This window comes from Buteo buteo, chromosome 10 (assembly GCF_964188355.1).
Source record: "Buteo buteo chromosome 10, bButBut1.hap1.1, whole genome shotgun sequence".
Lineage (NCBI taxonomy): Eukaryota > Metazoa > Chordata > Aves > Accipitriformes > Accipitridae > Buteo > Buteo buteo.
Genome location: NC_134180.1, coordinates 37,723,497 through 37,746,848, shown reverse-complemented (window position 1 = coordinate 37,746,848; position 23,352 = coordinate 37,723,497). Strand labels below are relative to the sequence as shown.

At 42.5% G+C, this 23,352-nt stretch overlaps 1 protein-coding gene across 2 annotated transcripts in view; it reads right to left on the bottom strand.

Moving 5' to 3' along the window:
* Window positions 1-664: 664 nt before the first annotated feature.
* Window positions 665-23,352, bottom strand: part of ZFYVE9 (zinc finger FYVE-type containing 9) — a 64,600-nt gene continuing 41,912 nt past the window's right edge. For both annotated transcript variants that reach the window (XM_075037099.1, XM_075037100.1), the window contains 9 exons: window positions 17,116-17,340; window positions 12,250-12,332; window positions 11,403-11,507; window positions 8,546-8,696; window positions 6,995-7,075; window positions 5,458-5,620; window positions 4,183-4,288; window positions 2,969-3,145; window positions 665-2,103 (listed from right to left, as the gene is read on the bottom strand). In XM_075037099.1, the coding sequence (XP_074893200.1) occupies window positions 1,942-2,103; window positions 2,969-3,145; window positions 4,183-4,288; window positions 5,458-5,620; window positions 6,995-7,075; window positions 8,546-8,696; window positions 11,403-11,507; window positions 12,250-12,332; window positions 17,116-17,340 (1,253 nt within the window). In that variant the 3' untranslated portion in view covers window positions 665-1,941. The remainder of the gene's footprint in view (window positions 2,104-2,968; window positions 3,146-4,182; window positions 4,289-5,457; window positions 5,621-6,994; window positions 7,076-8,545; window positions 8,697-11,402; window positions 11,508-12,249; window positions 12,333-17,115; window positions 17,341-23,352) is intronic.

Genomic DNA, 23,352 nt, shown 5'->3' with positions numbered 1-23,352 from the left:
AAACAGCGTGCAGAGGGGAGTCTGAAAGTAACCTTAGTCCTGCTCCGCTGCACAAATACACAGGAAGGCTAGTGACTGGGTAATAGCTTAAGGTTTGTCCATCATGAAACATTTAAGTAAGCCGCATTAAGCCAGCCACCTTTTCCCAAATGCCAGAGGTAAGGTTTCACTTTGATGTAACACTTGCTCTTTTAAGTGTAGTTGCATGCTACCTCTTGCTGGCCAGCTTTTATTTGTGGAGTTGGACCCCGGTTCTCTGGCCTGCCTTCTCCAAGTGTTGGGTGGCGACAGCTGTAATTTACAGTATTGGATTTGTCAGACTTTGCTTTTTTTTTAAAAAGCAGTAGCCATTTATTCACAAATGCACTCTGTACATACACTGTGCTGTCTTTACATAAAATACATTGCTACGTGTGCAGTTACCTTTTCCTTGGCCCAGCTAATGCTATGTATTTGTTTAAAAAAACATAGCATCAGTCTCACAGTAGCCTTGCACTTCCCTTTATATCTGAAAGGAGGCCCGTGTTACTCACATACAGCAAAACCAAAATAATCCCCGCTGCATCCACCAGAACTGACTCTGAGTAGGGACGATGCAAGGTCCGAGATACTGTGTTCACCATCAGTGAGCCCCTCTCTTCCCAAATTAATCATCTTCTGTATAGACAGGAGGAGAAACCTTCACCCCATGCCCCCTTCCCGGGAGGGACTCAAACCAGCTGCCTTGCACGGCTGTGGCTAAACAAACCAAATCCCCTGCTCCTGCTTTCAGCTCTTTCCAGTGGTTAGCAGCTTTCCACGGAGACAGTAAGACTGTGGAACCACATTTCCTCTGGCTGATCCTCAATTCTAGCTTCACAATGTCATGGCAGATGCGAGCAGCTGCTTTCCTTCCTTACTAAAGCCCTCTCAGGTGAGACCAAGAGCACTGGGCCAAGTGCAAGTGTTCAGAGCTGACCAGAAAGCCTTTTTTCAGCAGAACATGCAAAAACAGCCACTCTATACTTTTATCACAGGTAAGCTTTTACATGGTGCTGCTAATATGAAGTGCAAGCTGTCTTGTATTACATGACACTAGCGTTACACTACAGCATACAGCAAGGAGACTTAAAGCTGCCCGGGGTGTTACTTTTCTTTGAAAAGCAGGACCTACTGGGGAAGAGGAACGAGATAGAACTGCACTTGAGGGCTAATATTTCCTCTGCTTTGTACAGATTTGTAAACAAAGTACAGAATAGCAGAGTTGTTCTAGGAGATTATAGAAATCTGCCCAGGTGATGATTTTTTATAGTAAATAGAGGAAAAAAGTAAACTAGCCTATTAATTACACACACAAAACTGCAGTTTACATAATACCGCTTTCAGAGAGATGCCTGCCCTTCTTCTTCATTTGGACGCATCTACAAACGTAGTTATGGCTAGGTAATCTTTCCCTATCTCTCAAGGGCTACTCCAAAAGTATTTCAACCAATAATCTGGTCAAAATAATGTAAACGTTACTTTTTAATGTCTACAGAATAACCACAAACGGCATTATGATGAGGTCAGAATGGAGGTCTTGATTGTTGTTTCTTACATGTCCATCTACAAACAGTACAAGATTGGAGTTTCACTTTTTATTTACGCCCCAGTGATCTTTGCACCCGTTTGAGCATTTAGAGTACATGACTGTAAGTCTTTAAACATGAGCATTTTTCTAAACAGTAACAGAAGTGTATTAGCTGCAAGGATAGCATAGCCATGTTGTCGTATAGAAGCTGCCCTGATCCTCTGTTTGTTGACAATGCATAGAAGATTTAGAATTATGGAACAACTGTCCCTCCCTCCTCCCCCCCCCCTCCCCCAATAGTGTTAACAAAAGCTTAATTTTCCAGTTTTAAAGTGCAAATGATTCAGATACAACTGCTGCTTGAACAGGTCTGAACAGAAAATGAAGTCCTCTTATGAGATGTTTTCCAGAATATAAAAGATGAGCTCCATTATGACGGGCCCCTCACTCAACTGACATGCCCCTCCATGAATCACTGGAACTAAGGCACTGTCCAGGTCATTCATGTATTGAGAGGGCAGTGGCTGTCCATTACTCCCAGCTTGATAACCAACCTAAAAAATACAAAGTAAGAGTGGGTTTTACAGCGAATAGGACACAAGGCTGTGATTCAGTGGGCAGTAAGGGAATTGCCGTGCCAGGAGGATGATTTGTGTGAGGCGCCGTGGCCGCTGCCTGGGGGAGGTCGGGCACTTGAACAGGATGTAGCAGGCACTAAAGCAGCTTTTCCACTTTTTTTTTTGTTTCTTTGTGTTCCCAGTGGCTGCCTAGACAAAAGTAGCCTTTTTTTTCTACTGCTTTGTCAAAGCAGATCATTCAGATCAGCAGGAACCGCACCCTGCATTATCAGATTAAGTCACGCAGTATTTAAAAGCTGGTTGTTACTAAGAACACGTCCACTCCAAGGCAAGGCCAGCTGTCTTGCCGGGTACCCTTATCTCTGCTTGTAGTTTTTGCTGTAGAGCACTCTCGAGGGGACCTTCCATCTGTTTGTTTCTCTGCCTCATATGCAGTGTGATCTTCTAAGAACAGCCATGCTCGTCAACAATGTTTTATGCTCACCCAAGAATACATTTACTACACTCCTGTCTTTTAGCTTCTGGTGAAAAGGCCGACTCGGAGTCTTCTCTGAGGACGTGGCAGGCCTGCAGCTCGCAGGGCTGTTCACAGGGCTCTGACTACAGAGCAGGTGCTGCTAGCGGCATATGGGGGTCAAGCCTGGTGTTAATTCAGGCTCGGCGCTAGCTTTCCAATTTTAACAGATGGCCCAAAACACCAAACAACAGTCGGCACCCCTAGATTAGCATCTGATACTGGTTAATTCTTTAACCAAGAGAATGGCTGAAGTGTTCTCTTCCCTTTTTGGGGAACAAACAAGGGAACAACCCCCCAGTTAAACCGAAACTATTCAAGACTTACTTGATCCGAGTCAAGTGTAACACGCAGACCTAGCTTAGTCATTCCATCTTCTTTCAACAATTTAAGATGAGGACACAGGGCTAAACAGAAAGCCTTTGCCACGTTTTCAGTCAATCTGCTGTGGTCGGCTGGGTCACTCAGACCATTATGTTGCTCATCATTTTCCAGGAAAAACACCTGATGGAAAGAGTTAACACAAGACTTATTTAACACTTGGCTTTTCTAGGAAATAAGGTTACTGAGATGCCATTTAATCTTTTTACAAGTGAAGGCTAAAAGAAGAGCTGTTCAGGGAAGACCAGCAAAAGACCCTGAAGACAAGCCACCTTAGGGGGAAAAAAAAAAACCAACCCAACTTCAAAAGAAAGATTTAAATAGTGGTGTTCTCAAAAACCTTTCAGTTCTGGTCAAAAGCCTCATTACAGAAATTCACTATGTACTGCACATAGTTTTTAATAAAAACCTGCTTTTAAACAGATGTTAATTTCAGAAAATTTGCTTTTTTAGTAGAAGCCATCCCAGCCTGCAGATTTGTACTTGGTTGTCACTGAACTTGTCTCTGTTGAATGCAACTGACCTGGGAAAAAAGGATGCTAAGGTGGCAAGTTGCAGAGTGAGTAACTTGGCTCCTCCTGGGCAGGTTATGTGAAACACTTGAAGAAATCTTTTAACATTAGTATTTGCGTGCTGGCAGAGTCACAGGTAACATCAGCTATGCAAGTAGTTTCTGCAAGTGATTTATTCCACAGCACTTTTCATTTTAACTTGCAATATTTTTGAGAAGGTGGCTCAAAATAACATTTTTAAAAATAAGTAATTATTAAGATTTGTCTCCATTTAAAAAAGGTAGTTTTTAAAACAAATGCAGATGAAACCAGCTGTTACCTTGGGTGACACAGTAAGCAAGTATTTTTCTGGTTTCCCCCCCATGTTCAACAGCCATACGCGAGAAGATGTGGCCAACGCAGAGTAGGCTGTAGAGGCTGGCTGTGGTGGCAGCCTGAGCTGCGCATTAGCGATGGGATATTTTATTCTGCACGGTGCCGTACTGAGTCTTTCCTTGCAGGTAGGAAAGGTAATACAGGTTTGTTCTGAAGAATTTGCTGCTTTAATTTTGGTGAGTAGGGAGAGCAGGTCAAAAGAAGACTAGGCTGTAGTTGCAGTCCCAAAATGCCAAGTGTTGGTTTACATGCAGCTCAATTTGACTGACTTACCTCTGTCCAGCGAATGACCTTTCCGTTTGCCTTGTACTCTGAGCCGTGAAATATCTTCACGCTTGTTATAGACTCCATTGATTTGCCATCAATAGGGCTTACAACACTGTAAAAGGGAGGGAAAAGGCTAAGTTCCAACTTAGCGAAAGACATGAGCTGAACAGAGAGCACTGCAAAAGAGAACTACGTCGGGATCAAAGGGCAGCTCCTCTGCCACACCTGAATCCTCCAACTGCCTCACTGCAGGTTTTTTCATAACTGAGTATTCTGCAGTTTGAACTGCTACAACACAGCGACTTACCACACCAGCTTCATGCGGCATAGACCAAAATTAGCCTCAGAAGGGAACCCAAAGGCTTCTCTCAGGGTGCCAAAACCAATGATCTTGAATGCCAACTGCTAATTGTGACGATGGTGCTGGGCCTGCAGCTTCACAGGGAGCAGCCTTTCTGGAATGGGCTCCTACGGGGCTGAGCAGGAGGGAAGAGCCGAGAGGCAGCATGCTCCCTGCTGACGCTGCAGCTCCCACCCCTGACACCCGCCCTGGTCAATATGCACGAACCAGGTGCAGGAAGGACCTTCCTGCAGGTTTTTCAACAAAGCTTCGCACCAGAGCTGAGATCTTGTAAGGTGCTAAGGCAGCAATGAGGCGTTTCATACAGGTTTGATTTTTATTCATTTGTAACCTCAGTGTAGGCCAGCAATACCTGAAACACTACTAACACAGCCCAGAATTTAATTACAGAACCTAAGACTGACTCGGAGAGCCTGAAACTGCAGAAGTATCCTCCTTTCTAGATGCCAATTCCTTAAACATTGTACCCATCACAACAGCACTTTACTGCCATAAATACTTAAGCTGCCATGTACACCCTTCTTTTGGCTTAAGTGTCAGGAGTCCATATATACTGTTGATGTTCAGCAAGTTTATTTCCAGCACTACTTAATGCAAACTAAGCACCAAGAGAGCAAAGTGACCACAATAGGCAGGGTTCAGCGCTGAGTGTTGGAGACAGATTAGTGGTTTCCAATAACTGGATATTAGCAATGGCAAAAAATCTATAGCACTGACAACTTTCTAAATTGATGCCCCAAAGCTCTGGTATCTCAATTCCATTTTCATTATGTTTAATTGCATCTTATCACTCAAAATAGAGGCATAGACTTGTAATTCCTATTGATTTGAAAACTCATGCACCTTATTAAGATTAATTAAAATTTTTAACAAATACCATCAGCCACCATTCAATGTCAAGCGATTGCTCCTCTACTTACCCCTTACTAAAGTTTTTATCATCTTCTACCCACTGAATATGAACGTGTTCCTGAGGATCTTCAGCATCTACTTTGCCACAAGTGATGGTGAAGTCTTTCATCTCTCTCAAGGCCTGCCTCAAAGAGTCCATGTTCTCAGCAGTTATCTGGACCATTACTCCATCTAGGGAACCAAGAAATCCTGATAAGCCACACTGAACAGAGCAAATATAAAAAAGAAATAAAACATCCTTCCTCTTTTTGCAACAGCAAGGTTAAACATCTGTTTTAAGAGTCATAGGCAGCAGCACTACATAAGACCAAGTCTGAACTCAGATTCCTAAAACATAGCACTGATGAGCGTTGACTAGGGAAAACACAAGGATAATGTGAAGTCCATCTACCAGGTAAAGTCAGCTATAGCAATGGCCGCATTGGTTCGCCTCAAAACTTGACACCTGCTCTAGGCAACCTCAGAAACCCCATGTGCCCCACCTCCAGTCAGCTGTCACCTCTGTTGGCACTGGAAGCAGGGCTCCAGCGGCAACACAGCTTTTGCGAAGTCAATGCTTGCCTGACAGTGGCAAAAGATGGAGAATTTGGATTGGATTGGTCTAAATTACTGCAGAAATAACTCGGGATGATACACTTCCCCAGTGTACAGACTCCTTGCCTGAATCCACCCGTACCTCTCTCTTGCACTAAACCACCACTTTAGACACAGAAAATGGTATAATGACCTACATATACCGACTTGCAGTGAGATGGCTGCTTTTCAGCCCTGGGTGACCACTCACCCATGGACTGCACACTCCTACAGCTGCAAGCTCTCAAGTTGGTGCAGCTTAAGGAGTTCCTGCTCATCAGTGGAGCTGTGCAAACTGACTGCACGCAGGGGCTTCTTGCATACCTCACTCGCAACCTGTAAGGAGCACACTTAAAACACTACTGTCTGCGTTGTCACGTCTGCAGTGAGGTTAGACTACAAAGTTCTGTAGCTCAGCTAACAAGCAATAACGGCTTTCAATCCAGTGTACACAGTCAGGATTTATTTCTGTGATATGACAACTGCTAAAAGAAGAACAAACCAAATCAGAGAGGTACCAGCTCAACAATCTCGACCTGTCATGCTCTCATCTGCCTACACACAAGCATATAAACAATGCACATTCATAATCTTGCATAAGGCAGAGCTATTTGGGAACAGAGTAAGTTTAGTAGGGCTTCTTCTGGTCGGTGGATTACACATTCCATATTTCTTAGGCTCAGAATTTCCTCATTCAACCCAAACCAGTAAACTGATCACAGGCTCACAAGCCAGGTATTTCCTATCTTACCCTCATTTTCTTGTTCTACAGCATCTGGACAAGTTCCTCCTCATTAAAGGAAACAGGGTTTTTTTGCTAAAAAGTAGGATAAAGCTGAAACAGCGGCATGATTCAAATGCCCAAGGCGTTAACAGCAGAGCACTGTTATGCACCACCACACCTGATAACTACAGAGCTGAGCTGTGTTAAGAGGGAAGAAGTGTGTTTTAAGCAAGCAGTTCAGTTCTTACCTTCTACTATACTGGATTTGGCAAGGTAGCCTGAAGAGGATTTTAAAGCTCCACTGAACACAAAGAAGCTGGCACCAGTCACTGCAACAACAACAACAGGAGTGATTTAGTGAGGCTTTCGTCACAACAATGCCTTACACAAGAATCAGGTATCACAGCTCCATCATCCAGAGAGGTGATTAATCTAAATCAGGACAAATGCTGCTTAGAATTATGGTGACTTTAATGCACATCACAGGCTTGGATATGGAAGGGCAAATCACCCAGTTATTTTCCAAACTGGACTACAGTTTTTGTCAACCTTAATGAATGCTCATAATTCATCACTCTCCCTCTCCCCATACACACCTCTAAGTTTCAGGACTACTAATTTAGGGTAACCAAGTACATAATTAACTACTAAATGTTCCCACACAGCTGGCAAAGATTGTGAGCGAGCTGTTTATGGATCACACAGTAACACCAACCTACTGGCAAGGCCACAGCTCAAAGCCACCTGATTTAAAGTAAAATTCTCTTAAATGACCACGAAGCATCATGAAATTCCTGCTGGAAATCCCTCTTCTTGTCCCATATGTACAATGAACAGAAGTCAGATAAGATCATCAGTCCTGAGTGACATCCCATGGCAGTATACTCACTGGAGTGACTGGGGATACTTGCAAAACATAAAAGTTGGCCTCTGTCTTGCTTGCTCTCATTTGGAGATAGTATAAATCTCTTTGCCAGAAATCTTCCCCCAAACCACAACATTTAAATTCTCAGCACACTGCTGCTGCAGCCTTTCAGCCTATTCTAACAAAAACAAAGCCTGGAAATTAGATGGTCTAACTGAGGTAAACATGAGTTGTTTCTTGAAGATGCATTATTAAAACGCTGCTGTTGTTGGTTACTCCTATTTACCTTTCTCTCGTACTAAACCTAATCTTCCTCCTTTCACATAGCACAGGTCAAGCACAGGCAACCACAACCTCACCTGTAGTCTCCAATAAAGCCAAAGACAGCTCTCGTCATTAACGTAGAGACGTGCCCTAAACGAGTTAACAGCACTGTGACCTCTGGAGCACCGCGAGTCCCGAGATGTATTGTGCAAGCAGTTATTACCATATTTACAAGGGAGCAAGCTGTTATGTGCTTTATTTTGCGTCTGCTTGATCTACGAAGTTGCTAGAACACCTCTCAGACAAATTCAAAACAGCACCATTGACCTAGAGAAGTGTGATGTGGACTGTACACAGGAAGCAAACCGCACAGCATGCCCCCTGACATCTGAGATCATGGATTCTGCAAGGGGAGTAAAACACCAAAGGGTAAAGGGCAGATAGAGCAACATGTTACTATTCCTTGTGTTGCATGTCTAACTCACAAAGCTGCCCATTCAGTAACACCAGCAGTCAGAATTATTTTCTCTGTCTAACAGAAACTCAGTGAAATGCAGACAAACCCAGTTCTGACTGATTCAGAGCCACATGCTGGAACGGTAACACAATCGGCAAAGAAGTCATGCAGAGCGCCGGGAGGAACAGCCTCCTCGTGAACCCCCTTTCTCACCCTTCCTCGGCTGATTATGGATGCTGATGGCCTGCGTCTGGTAATTCCCGTCATCATTCTGAACACACACCAGATGCGAGTCTGCTTTCTCATTGAAGCACGCTCCCCCTGCTAGAACATGCTCGTTGGATTTGTTCATGGCTTTCATCATCTGCAAACAAAAAGGTTTACCATTTCTACCCTGTTCGTCAAGCACTACTACAAATACATGATTGTTGGAACAGTTTAATCGGACAAAGCTTCTCAACAGTGCTTATATTCTCATGTCAGATCTTAGCACTCAGAACCATAAACTGCTTTCGAAAAGAGGGTTCAGGTCTTATACCGTTCAGATGCTTTAAAGTGCCACCTTTTAGGTAATTGAGATAAAAGGTATAAGGGATAGCTGAGCTATATAGGTTGCAAAAGCTATTATCTCTAGCTGTTTTAAAAAAAATAAATTCAGAGGAAAAAAATATTAGAAAAACATTGGGAGGAAATATCTGGCTTGTTTACAAAACTACAGTTGCTTATGGCATAAATCACAAATGCTGCCTCCACAGTTCAGTGCTAGACTGGCATTCAGACTTTGGGGCATTTCATCCTGGTTCTGCCATGACCAGACACCAAAGCTTTAGTGTCTCTGTGTTTCACCTGCATGAAGTGGTAAAATTGGGACCAATGTTCCCCATTTGAAGACTTTTTAAAAAGATCTGAATTATAGACATCCAGAAATAATTTTAATTTTCTGCAAAGAAGGCCTCCAAAAAGCATCCAGAAAGTCTGTGATATATCTGCACTTCAGTTTTCCTGATTGTCATCTAACATACACCTAGTTACATGCCTTGACAAAATATTCTTGTAAGTTTTATAGCTTCTTTCTTCTCCTCTCTTCCTCTTCATGGAGGTTCAGACTATGAGATTTTTGACCCAAAAGAAAACTGAGGGAGTCCTCTCTCTCCAGAATTTGTTTCAAAACCAAAAATTATATGTTTGCTTGAAAGAAAAAAAAGGCAGATTAAATTACATGCACACACCCCCCAGTGAAAACCCTGATGAGAAGGAAAATGCTGAATTATTTGACATATCTTAACAGCACTCATACTCCCATCCTCTGCTTCCTGTAGCTGATAAGCATGCACGCTACACACAACACATTTGTGTCTCTCAGTCAAACATAAAACCATAATTATAGTGTCAGGTACATTAGCTGATGCTCACTATTGACACATGTGCACAGGTGTAATGTTTGGGGAGGAAACTTAATTAAGATTTTGCATCAGACAAGAGTGTATTTCATTATCTAGTTTATCATGTCATGCTCTAGAAACAAGATTTTAGCTCAACAGCAGCCATCTTTATGGACCCCAGTAGCTGCCTTCAGCATAAGAAGAAACAACTGCACATGGCAACTGTGCTTTGTAATGAGGCAACTGATTAAAAAATGACAGTCGCCTTTCCTGAGGGACTAAATGGGCAACTAAGTATCACTGTCAGTTGTAGAAAATTTAAATAATTTTGAAGATAAAAATAAGTAGTTAATAGAAAAACCATATATTAATGTTTAATTTGTCAATTACAGTCTGAATTCTCTACATTTAATCCATGCATGAGATTTAAAATTAGTTTTTCACTTTCTAGATCTAGAGTGACACTTTTCTAATTAAATACTGCTTTACATAGGGAAAAAAGTAAAGGTCTTGTGGTTTAATTCATCTTAATTCAAACTAAACTCAGGTGAAAATTTTCTAGTAATTCAACCTTTCAACTGGATTGCAAGCAATAATGTTACATAAATAACACTTTCTCCATTTTAAAAAGTTGAATCCTTGCTTCACACTGGAAAGAGAACCCAGACATGATGCAGAGATTTTGCTAAGCTGCACAACACAGGAATTTCCTCACAGTCCAGCTTAGTGCAATGTCTAACACAGAACCGAAGCTAACACACTTGCAAACGCCAGGCACAGCTAACACTAAACTGCATCTTGTGTGCCAATCCGCATTTAATTCATGCAAACTTTAATGAGCCTTTCCATTTTCTCACAACTGCATCAAGAATTAATACAGACCCTTTATCTTTTTTCTTCATCAATTTCATCTTTTTCAAACTTCACATAAGAACACTTTTTCCTTTTGCTCAATTTATTTCTTTATTCTCAGTGTTATTTTACTCAAATGCTTCCTGCAGGGAAATTCTCTCCTGAGATAAAGCTGTATTCTGCTGTGATATTACAAGAACTTTTACGAATACTGTTTTGCCCAGGAGGTTTGCTCTCACCCCAACTGCTGATTGGTTCCAAAATACGAAGTTACCCCCTCCTCTTCAGACAGAACATGAAATCTATCACCTTCTCCATTGCTCTCTTTCATTATTGTTCAAATACCTTCTCACCCAGCTTTCTCAACAGCACTAAATCCTAAAGATGCTGATTTTCTCACACCAGAAATAAAGTATAAAATTTAGATGTTGAGAGAAATTTTACATAAAATAAACAGCAATCCAACAAATACTAGTAAATTCTTCAAGTATGCACACGCAACATAGATGAGAAAAGCTAATGCACGTTTTCCTCCTAGTTTACCTCTACAAGTGTAAAGTTTGTCAACTTATTTGCTCAAATCAAACCAGTATTACACTTCATATGTAAACAGTTAAAAAACCTGAAGAAAAAGAGTTTAATTAATACTAAATTGAATTGTATTCTTCCTGTGGAGCCACCCTCACTCACTTTCAAACGATGTGTGCATCACGCATTTATCATTTGCTTTTGAAGCAGTTTTCCCTAGTGGTAGTGAACAAAATAAAATTCCTTTAGATCCCAGGTCCTCCAACCACAAAGAAACTGTACACAAATGTATTTCTTACAAGCATTACCTCATTATATCTGTTGCTAGGAATTTTGATGCTGGTTTTTCTGACTTCCATATCAACCACTAAACCTTGGACCACAGGCAGTGTGTACTGGTAATTTCTGAAGTCCTGGTAATTAAAACAAGTTTTTAAAAGTTAGGCATGATGATCATCATTAACACTGTAGGTTTCATAACTATCCTAGTGACTACTAGTTAACCCATTAAAATAATTGTAATCAGTGACTGAAAGCCAGGGAGGGATGGAGACAACACAGCTTGTAACCTACATAATCAAAGTACACAAATGAAAAAACATCATCATGACTGCTAGTCATTTCACTGATTTTCTTACATCAAAATTAATATTCTCCAGCCTTGAATGTCATCACTGTAAGAAAATTTGCTCTCTGTGTTCTGTTACATTACTGTATAGAGTTACTAGATTTTCGAGCAGTGAGATTAAGTCATGCATCAAAGAGAATTTTCTATATTGCAAATATTAGCAAAGTAGGAAGAGCTAATAACTTTGCTTCCATTGAAGCACTGTATAATCAGAGAGCCGTGACTGCACACTGTGATGACCTAGCACTTCCGAGGAAAGAATCTGAGCAACGAATGCACTTGTTTCAAGATCCAAACATTCTCAAGTGGCCACGTTTTGGATGTTAATTTGGGTACCTTGTTACAATTCATCCTGTTGTTGAAAGATAACATCCAATATCAGTAACAGCAGGTAAATTCACCCAAATGCCCACTATTTCCTCATCATCTTCTAAGCCTGCCAGCTACTACGTGCAACAGGAGTACAGTTCTCCCCACATTGATCCATTCACACCAATGAAACATGCAAACTCAGTCTCAGCACTTACTGCAAGAAGGTTCATAATCGTGTGTCCAGTCTCTCCAAACAAAGGCTTACGAAATCTGACACTAAAAAGTGGGCATGGATAAACTAGGACAAAATAAAACAGAAAAGGTCAGATTGAAATTTACATACTGAGATTCTGCAAAAACAGACTCAATACAATCTCCTCAGTTGAATATGGCAAGCAGCAGCACAAGAAGGGACTGGAAAGAAGACCAGAGTTTAAAAAGCAAAAGCGAAGAATAGTTTTAACACTATAATGCACCTTACATGTGTGTCATGGCTCCTTGCCCACCACGCTCGAAACAATACGAAGAATTACATGGAATGCTTACGAGTGCCACACTGCAAGACTGAACCTAGCGATCTGGACACAGATTGCAAAGATGACCTTTCTAAATGCTTTTCTCAGGCTACTTCTTGGTGATGGCTTCTTCCTTTTTTATGACCATCCTGCTGCTCTCCACTATAGCATCATAAGCCTTTACCTTCTGTGGCTGACATGTGTGACATTCAAGTGATAATACAGATTATTTCATTTTCTGTTTTCATGATTTCATAAGAACATGGCAATTGCTCATACAGGAGTATGTAAAAAACAATTAAAAGGACATTTACGGTATGTCAGCAATGCAAAATATCTGCATTCCTTGGCTGACTTAGCCATACTTTAAAAGATCTATGATGCAATTCAAAGTGTAGTGTATGGATCTGGCTGCATTACATTATGTTGCAGCAGAAGCCATAGCAGTGCTTGGAACATGACTCATGCAGTATACGTAATGCCAAGGTTTTCTAAATGCATGTTTGAAGGAAGGTTCCTGAACTATCCTCAGGCAAACACTCAGCCTGATTTCCCAAAATGCCACTCAGTGTACTCAGAAGGGGCTGCAAAATGCTCAGCAGGTTTGAATAATGTCATCAGGATTTCCTGATAGGAATAAGCTCCAGCTTCTGCACATGGATGCGATATCTAGAAAGCATCACCGCTCCTACACATGCACCATACAGCTGACAACTCATGCACAGTGTCCTGAGGCACCAAGAAGTGCTGAATTTCCCATGTCTGCTGCATACAGCAGCTCAGCTACGTCCTAGATGCACCGAAGTCCCCGAGCTGGGGCTGTACGGTTGATCCGACACAGCTGGTAGGTGAGCCTACCGGGGAGAAGCCTTGCTAGACCTGCTGTTTACAAACAGAGAAGGACTGGTGGGAGATGTGGCGGTCGGAGGCTGTCGTGGGCTTAGCAACCATAAAACGATAGAATTCTTGATTCTTGGTGAGGTAAGGAAGGGGGTCACCAAAACCACCGCTGTGGACTTCCGGAGGGCAAACTTTGGCCTGTTCAGGACACTGGTTGAGAGAGTCCCTTGGGAGACAGTTCTGAAGGGCAAAGGGGTCCAGGACGGCTGGACATTCTTCAAGAAGGAAATCTTGAAGGCTCAGGACCAGGCTATTCCCACACACCACAAACGAACTGCCAGGGAAGACCACCAGCCTGGCTGAACAGGGAGCTTTTGCCGGGACTCAGGAAAATAGGAGAGTTTACCATCTTTGGAAAAAAGGGCAGGCAACTCAGGAAGAGTACAGGGATCTTGTTAGGACATGCAGAGAGAAAATCAGAAAGGCAAAAGCTCAGCTAGAACTCAATCTGGCCACTGCTGTAAGAGACAACAAAAAATGTTTTTACAAATATGTTAACAATAAAAAGAGAGCCAAGGAGAATATCTATCCTTTATCAGATGCAGAGGGGAACATTGCCACCAAAGACGACAAAAAGTCTGAGGTACTTAATGCCTTCTTTGCCTCAGACTTTAACAGTGAGACCAGTTATCCTCAGGGTACTCAGCCCCCTGAACTGGAAGACAGGGATGGAGAGCAGAATATACCCCCCTTAATCCAGGAGGAAATAGTTAATGACCTGCTACGCCATCCAGACACTCACAAGTCTATGGGACCCAATGGGATCCATCCAAGAGCACTGAGGGAGCTGGCAGAGGAGCTTGCCAAGCCACTCTCCATCTTCTATCAGCAATCCTGGTCAACAGGGGAGGTCCCAGAGGACTGGAGGCTTGCCAATGTGACACTCATTTACAAGAAGGGTCGGAGGGAGGATCCGGGGAACTACAGGCCTGTCAGCCTGACCTTGGTACCGGGGAAGATTATGGAACAGTTTGTCGTGAGAGCACTCGCATGGCATGTCCAGGACAACCAGGGGATCAGGCCCAGCCAGCATGGGTTCGTGAAAGGCAGGTCCTGCTTGACCAACCTGATCTCCTTCTATGACCAGGTGACCTGCCTAGTGGATGAGGGAAAGGCTGTGGGTGTTGTCTACCTGGACTTCAGCAAGGCCTTTGACACTGTCTCTCATGGCATACTCCTTGAGAAGCTGGCGTCTGATGGCTTGGACAAGTGTACTCTTCACTGGGTGAAAAACTGGCTGGAAGGACAAGCCCAGAGGGTTGTGGTGAATGGAGTTAAATCCAGTTGGCGGCCGGTCACAAGTGGTGTTCCCCAGAACTCAGTATTGGGGCCAGTTCTGTTTAATATCTTTATCAGTGATCTGGACGAGGGGATTGAGTGCACCCTCAGTAAGTTTGCGGACAACACCAAATTAGGAGGCAGGGTTGATCTGCTCGAGGGTAGGAAGGCTCTCCAGAGGGATCTGGACAGGCTGGATCGATGGGCTCAGGCCAATTGTATGAGGTTCAACAAGGCCAAGTGCCGGGTCCTGTACTTGGGTCACAACAACCCCACGCAGCGCTACAGGCTTGGGGAAGGGTGGCTGGAAAGCTGCCCAGAGGAAAAGGACCTGGGGGGTGTTGGTCAACAGCCGGCTGAATATGAGCCAGCAGTGTGCCCAGGTGGGCAAGGCGGCCAACGGCATCCTGGCCTGTATCAGAAATAGCGTGGCCAGCAGCACTAGGGAAAGGATCGTCCCCCTGTACTCAGCACCAGTGAGGCCGCACCTCGAGTCCTGTGTTCAGTTTTGGGCCCCTCACTACAGGAAAGACATTGAAGTGCTGGAGCGTGTCCAGAGAAGGGCAACCAGTTGGTGAGGGGCCTGGAGCACAAGTGTTATGAGGAGCGGCTGAGGGAGCTGGGGTTGTTTAGTCTGGAGAAAAGGAGGCTGAGGGGAGACCTTATCACTCTCTACAACTACCCGAAAGGAGGTTGTAGGGAGGTGGGGGACAGTCTCTACTGTCAAGTGGCTGGAGATAGGATGAGAGGAAATGGCCTCAAGTTGCGGCAGGGGTGGTTTAGATTGGATATTAGGAAAACTTCTTTACTGAAAGGGTTGTCAGGCATTGGAACAGGCTGCCCAGGGAAGTGGTTGAGTCACCATCCCTGGAGGTATTGAGAAAGCACATAGACAAGGCACTTCAGAACATGGTTTAGCGGGCATGGTTGACGGTTGGACTCTGTGATCTTAAAGGTCTTTTCCAACCTAAATGATTCTATGATTCTATGATCTGCAGATGATCAGCAGGCATTTTCTGCACATCTAGCAACCTGAAGTGATTCCTGCATCTGATCTGCTGCACATCCAGCAGTACTTGACAAATGGCCAAAATCTGACAATTCCACCAGAAAAGAGGACGTGTCCAAGGAAACCTGGGACACAAATGCAGTCCCTTCCAAGAGGGGATTGAGGAAGTGACCTGCAGTCACAATTGTCACAGCACAAGTGAACATGCCTAAATCCAAACCACAGCTACAGAAATTATTCAAACCCCAGCTTCCCAACATACTCAGAGCAGGTACTTCTGTTTATGAATAACAAAACATTTGTTTCTGTGCTCAAAAACAGATGTCACGTCCAAGATATGAGCATCTTTGTTTTTCTAAATGCTGATTGGAGTAAGCTCACTTACTTAAAATCCTCATGGATACACACACAAACTTACACACCTTTAACACTAATGTTTCTTTGGACAAGTTTAACCTACAGTCCTCATCTTCAGAAGGCAAATTTTGAAGATTTTCTTTTTCCTCTCCTGTAACATAGGTATTTTATGAAAAATTCCCCAATGTTCCCTAAATGTCACAAGTTAAATTTACAAATCACTATAAAGCATATTCTAAAACATATTTTGTTAAAAAATTCTGAAAAAGTTTTGAAAAGAAATTAACATTTTCATTATTATTTCAGTATTTTCATGGTAATTCAGATTTACAGAACGTGCCAATTAAAACAGCAGGTGAGCAAGACACCAAATTTTTGGCCCATTATGGTGGACAGACTTCCAATAATCTCTTTGCTCCAGTGATGGCAAATGTCTTTTGAAAAATATTTTATCCTGACTTTATGCTAATTTCATGCTAACTGCTAAGACTTTGTTCAGCTAAAACACTCTCTCCAGCCTATTTGTTACTAGTTGCAACAGAATTTTTGCAATAAACTGCCACATCAGTTGCCCCTGTACACATATTGTTATTCTCTGGAAAATAAGCGTGGTTTTAAAAACCTAAAAGCAAATGCTCTTCCACTTCAGCACTGAAAGAGCTTAACGTCTCAAAAGCTCTCCCTTGTCCTGACTACACCAGCTAAATTAGACTTGCTCTGCACATAACTCTCTTTCAGGTCACTAAGTGAACTACAAACAGCCGCTCAGAACTAGATTTGTCTCCACAAAAACCTCCCTGATGAACGAGTACAGTTGTAAAAAGGCTGTAGGCCATATCACAACCTCAGTACTGCTGTGCTGTTAGTTGGATGCAATATGGGTATGAAACACAATTTTTACTTGCCTGTTTAAGCTTGTGTGGCTTTGACAGGTAACAATTTAGGGCTGGGTGTGTGTGCTCTAAGCCTAAATATATTCTCCTGCAGAAATAATTGCAGCTAAAAGAATGCATGTTACTTACGTCTGTATTCAGCTCCAAGTCTCAACATCAGCCGAATAGGGAACACTTTAGCCCAGGGAGTCTCCCATTTCTGAATGAGGATGCCAAACAAGTACGGTGGGGTTGGGAGCACCAGGTCTTGCAGGGACTGATACGTAGCTGCAACGTACAAGAACCCTCCATGTTCTTTGCTTCCAAGGAAGCTCTGGCTGAAAAAGGAGTGTCCCAGGTTGCCAACAACATTACCTATGAAAAAAAATGCTCATTACTTCACCAGATTGAGAGCTATATCAAGAATTTAAAGAGCTTTTTAGAAGTGGAAAAAAAATCCATATTAAACTCACTTTGCTTCCTGAAGCATTAATGTCTATTAATCACACAAGAAACAATGATTTGCTGCACACGGGGGCTCAGGTTACCTCCTGTGCAAAAGTGTGTAATCTGTTATGGAGTAACTGCTGTAGACTAGAGCCACCAAAGCCATGGTATCTCTGGTTGATCCACCTTTGGTGATACATGTACTCAGTGACTACCACTGGTAGGAAGTCAATTTTGTAGGAACTTGGACACATACCTTCAGTTCTGCACCTGAGTGAGCCATGCCCGCAAGTGCTACCAGGACAGTACAAGCACAGACGTACCACCTCTTCTTGGGGGAGCAGGGAGGGAGACTAGCCTCAATCATTTCTGTGATCGGCCTGTTTCATTGAGATCTGCATGTTTCAAGTAGTAGAGGCAGTGTAAAGGAGGGGATGATGCATCCCAGGAACAGCCAGGGAAGAGGAAGAATAGCTCAGGCCAGTACTGCTGCTAAGGAATTGGTACCCGCAACCTCCCCCTAGCACTACAAAAGCACCCAAAGAAAGCCTGTTTTCAGTGTCTTACAGATATTCAAGGGGTTTCCACTGCAGAAGATGCTGTTGACTGAACTAAACTTTTAGATCCAGCTGCAATTAAAGAAGAGATGTGCACCTGGTCAAATGATTAATGCCCATTGGTTGTCCTTCCATTTAGGCAAACCACTGGGGTGCCTGCTCAGACACATATTGAAGATCTGGGTCATTTTAAGATTTACACAAAAGAGTGTTTATTTAATTAGTATACTTAATGTAAAACGCAACTGACAGACACAGGGGAAAAACATCACTAATTTTTACTCACATTTTTACTCTTTGATGCTCTTAATTTCCAAAAATGTTTACACTGGAATGGCTGAATGAATCTGAATGTTGATTAGATTATTATAGCATCCAACGCAGCATTTAACATTGAAGCAAAGAACCATGGTGTGATTCCTTTTATCAAATGACAACAGCAGCATGCAAATAATGTACAGAAGAGCTGATCACAATTCTCCATAGGACGATGTAATTATTAAATAGTGCTGATTTGCTCTCAAACAAAAACACTATTAATTTCAGAGAACATGGTGTGGTTGATCACACCACTCATGAGGAATCGCACGGGTCTGAGGTACTCATACAGACCTCCTGGGTTTCTGCAGTAATCCCAGACTTTACCACCAGCAGACAGAGAGACTGCTAAGTAGGAGTTTCTGCTCTTTCTTCACCACCTCATAATGGAGTGTTTCTATCTGAACTCAAGGCAGCAATGTGCTGTCTCCAACATGCACATCAACTGGACAGTAACTGGAGGGTTTCTACCTTTTACACACAAAGGACACACACAGACATACAAACACTAGGTTTTAATTAAGTAAAAACATGAGTCACAGAAGTGCAACTTTGACAACCTTAGTAATACAAGTATGATTGTCCTGGTTTCGGCTGGGATAGAGTTAATTTTCCTTCTGGTAGCTGGTATAGTGCTATGTTTTTGATTTAGTATGAGAAGAATGTTGATAACACACTGATGTTTTCAGTTGTTGCTAAGTCGTGTTTATACTAAGTCAAGGATTTTTCAGCTTCTCATGCCCAGCCAGCAAGAAGGCTGGAGGGGCACAAGAAGTTGGGAGGACACACAGCCAGGGCAGCTGACCCAAACTGGCCAAAGGGATATTCCATACCATGTGATGTCATGCCCAGTATATAAACTGGAGGGAAGGCTGGCCAGGGCCACTGCTCAGGGACTGACTGGGCATCAGTTGGCGAGTGGTGAGCAACTGCATTACACATCACTTGTTTTGTATATTCCAATCCTTTTATTATTATTATTGTCATTTTATTATTGTTATTATTATCATTATTAGTTTCTTCCTTTCTGTCCTATTAAACTGTCTTTATCTCAACCTATGAGTTTTACTTTTTTTTATTTTCTCCCCTCAATTCTCTCCCCCATCCCACTGGGTGGGGGGAAGTGAGCAAGTGGCTGCGTGGTGCTTAGTTGCCGGCTGGGATTAAACTATGACAATGATCTTCAAATTAAGCCTTCTCTGTTTTTATACTGCAAAACAGCCTAAAAATCATACAGAAGCATTTACAAATGCAAGAAAAATAAATACAGTAGGTACAGTTTTGGCCAGCAAAGGAAAGGTTAACCAATGAGTCCTTTCAAGTCTGTCCTTTACACTGAATCCCTCTGAAAGTCCCAAGTCATAGCAACTCTCCACAAAGCCAGCACCAGCATGAGAATAATACAGCTATTCCTGCCCTCTCTCTGGAGATGTGACCATGCTACTTTGCATCCCTCCAGACCACCTTGGCACAGTCACCACCAAGTATTGCTTCCTTCACAGGACCTTGGTACCTCCAGTTTTAAATATAGCTAATGGCAGGTCCGTAAACAAAAGGCTCCTTTTATACTCCAACTAAGTTCAGGAGTTTCCTTACTATTCAGATTTGTGGGCACCTTAGTGAAATTTTGTCTTTTCTGTACCCACAAGGTGCTGCATAAACTAAGTTCTCAAGTTCTCTATTAAAAGGTGACAGGCTTCAGCAGCCCAGGCACCCCATGGCAGGGTGCGGCTCACTCGTAGCTTGCCACTATCCTTCGAAGCTGATTTGTAATTTTACAGATACACACAAACCAGAGCTGACACCATCAACCCAGATCAAATCCCAGAACTCTTATAGTGGCTACAAATTTCTGTAATGCTCAGCTGAGCATACTTGATGAAAAGTAGCTACTGGTCAAACTGAAGGACTAACATGATTTATAGAGCCACATCAAATGTTGTCAGCTGCTGAAAACCATTGATCCTGCCCATGTGCAAATGCATTTCTCTGTCAGCCTGTGCTGTGACACTATTGCCTGCTCAGTGAATACACTCAGGAATCCTGCTAGTGAGCGCAAACGAATGTATCAATTGGTGTTCATAAAAAAGATTTTCTCTTATCTAAAATAGCTGCTGGCACCTTTCTATCTCAACTCCACTCGTCTGCTTTTGCAGTTCCCACCTACCCTCACTAATCTCCTCTTCTTCATTTATACTTCCTTTTTCCCTTCCCATCTGTTCTTACCCACACAGAAGCTACAGGCCTGATAATAAATTACTTGGTTAGCGTCTCGATTCCAACAACATGACCATAATAATCCTTTCTAACCTTAAAATGTATGAAGCGTATGATCCACTAAACTGAATTGAATTCTGCAGCCTTTTCTGAAGTATTTTCTGCGTGAAAGAGGCTAGGCAAAGCGAAGCTGTACAATACCGTACAGTTCTGAGTTGTGTGGTACTGCCCACTGGAATGACAAAGCAATCAGACATTTCCACTTGTGACTGATGCCAAGTGCTGCAGCAGAAGGGGACGACTACTTATTTTTTCCGTTTCAGGAGATGGAACTTCAAGGCTCACACGCTTGGGATGCCTTAACAGGAATTTTGTCAGCCAACAGAAACATGAAAAAAATCTTCAGAGTGGAATCTGCAACTCAGCTGTTCAGTACTTTGCTACCATAAGCCACAGTGTTATAAATTACTCCTTGCACAGTGCAAGCTCCAATAGGGTTACCACTATTAAGAGGACAAACTATTGGGATTAGGTAGTTGTGCTGCAATTCATTATTTATAAGCGCATGCAAGAGCCTGCTATATGGAGAGCACGGGAAATACCAAGCAAGTGTTTTCCCACCCACCTCTCTAGTGACCTTTTCAACCAGCAAATCCAAGTCTAAAAGCCTCTTTGGGCTTGTCCCACAAACATTTCTGCACTGATCAGGGACTGTCATCCTTTTCTGCCATGTCTTTGAAGGTGGTTTCAAGTCAAGGCCCCACTGATAAGTTGCTGTTAACAACCTGACATGGTCAAACCAACCCACTGTACTGTTACACATTTTAAGCATAGAACTGTGTTTCAGAAGCTCATAGAGAAAGTGTAGGTGTCAGAAAAACCTTCAAAAAAAGGTATCCTTCTCAGAAGCATGTAATTTAATTTACAAAATATCACGACTTCCTTTCTAAAGAGGTAATCTCAGAGTGAACAGAAAGGTGCCTTTCCTTGTATTACGTTCCAGCACCTGACATCTAGACAATTAACGTTGTTTAGGAAGTGCCACAAGTGTGCATGATGCATTTAAAGTAGCTTTGCAGGAGGTCAGTACTTAGTCTATTCTCAGTTATGCTGGGTTACCCTTGACTTTAAATCCTAACCAGCTCTACAAAGTCCTTTAAAAAAAACATGCTTTTATCCACTGACGTGACTTTCTCTTCAGTCACGATGCATGCTGTTTTGAATTCTTCACTTAGGTATCTTCCTCAGATGAACAATATACTTTGCATATCAGGTTGGCAATCCTTTCTGGGCTCAAATAAAAAAGTTTATACCAGGAAAGGTAAAGAAAAAAAGACTCTTGCATTTGTTTATTGCCCTCAATATGTGGTGAAGCCAGTTAGGTGCTTTTCCCAAAAACAGTGAGGTTAAATTCCTAATGTATGCTTAATATCTTTTGATTAATCCCACCTCAAAAAGCTGGTATTAGCATCGAGTCTCAGGGAAGGCACACATATGTGGTTTGGGGAAGTTAGCTGCATCTGTCCAGCCTCATTCCACTGTCCTCAGTAACAACCAAGAATGGCCAAGTACCAAACAACATGCCAGCATCCTGAAAACCCAAGCATCCCAGTTCTGTAGCAAGAGATGCAAAGCAATATTCACCTGGGGACAATCTTGCCAGATGGATTTTCTTCAAGAGCAAATGAGCACACACTCTTTGGAAAAGCAATACAAACCCAGTCACTACCACACCAAGAGCCACAGAAGAGACAAGACCGTGAATGTAACTTGATGGCACAACACATCTGTAGCAGATGCCAACATTGAGAAAAAACAGGAAATTCAACATTCAAAGTTCTGACCATACTCAGCATCTCTTTATTGAAACACATCAGCAAGTAATTTGGAAAGAACTTACTCATATTGGCAATTGACATAAAGCTTCACTTACTATCAGTGTGAGCACCAGTTACCAGCATCCAAAACTTCCTCAGACTAGTCTGTAGCAGTCTTCCAAACAATTACTCTCACACCTTATACGATGTTTGATTTTGTATCCAACTTTCCACATTACAGTTGCAGGGGTGTATTATTCACTTAGTTAACCTGTTCTCTGTTCAGAACATCTACGTTGGCTTCTTTATAGATCTACTCTGTATTAGCTACCACCTTATTTAATTAAAACCAGTCTGGGTAAAAAATACACAAAACTGTAACTGGGATGGATCCACTCTCGCCCAGAATATCCCTAAAACCAGGGTGATCACAAAGCCATTTCAAGCAGTTGCCAGATTTGCATTTTCACTACAAAAGTAACAGTAGCATTTATTGTATTCCACCAAAGGGTTGATGCACTAGGGCATATCTGGCAGCTCTATATTAACACATCCAACTGCTTCACAGTACCCATTCAGACAGACAGAAGGTCTCATTTTTCCATTCACTAGACCTCCTGCCAGGCTTATAGCCAACAGACAAGGATAATCATGGGATTACTACTGCAACAGCACAACTACTACAACCACAACAGAAATCATTAGCTTTCAATTTCTAAACAAGAAAAGCAACACAGCAGGGAGCTGTGACAGAGGGTCCAGAGGAAAAGTAAAGTGATGGAAACTGAACAGCAATTAATACTTGCCTTAACTAACAACTTTACAATTTATCATAACTCCCATGCATACAACCTATAGCGAAAAATGCCATTTTTCCTTCAAAATCTCTCTGTTGTCTTACAATTATGAAGTTCTAACACCAGACCATAGCTTGAGGTTGAGGACTTCGTGTAACAAAACTAATGAAGGTTCAAGGCAGTGCTGCACCAGACTGGCATCTTACCCATGTTCCAACAGGAGATGGATCTGAA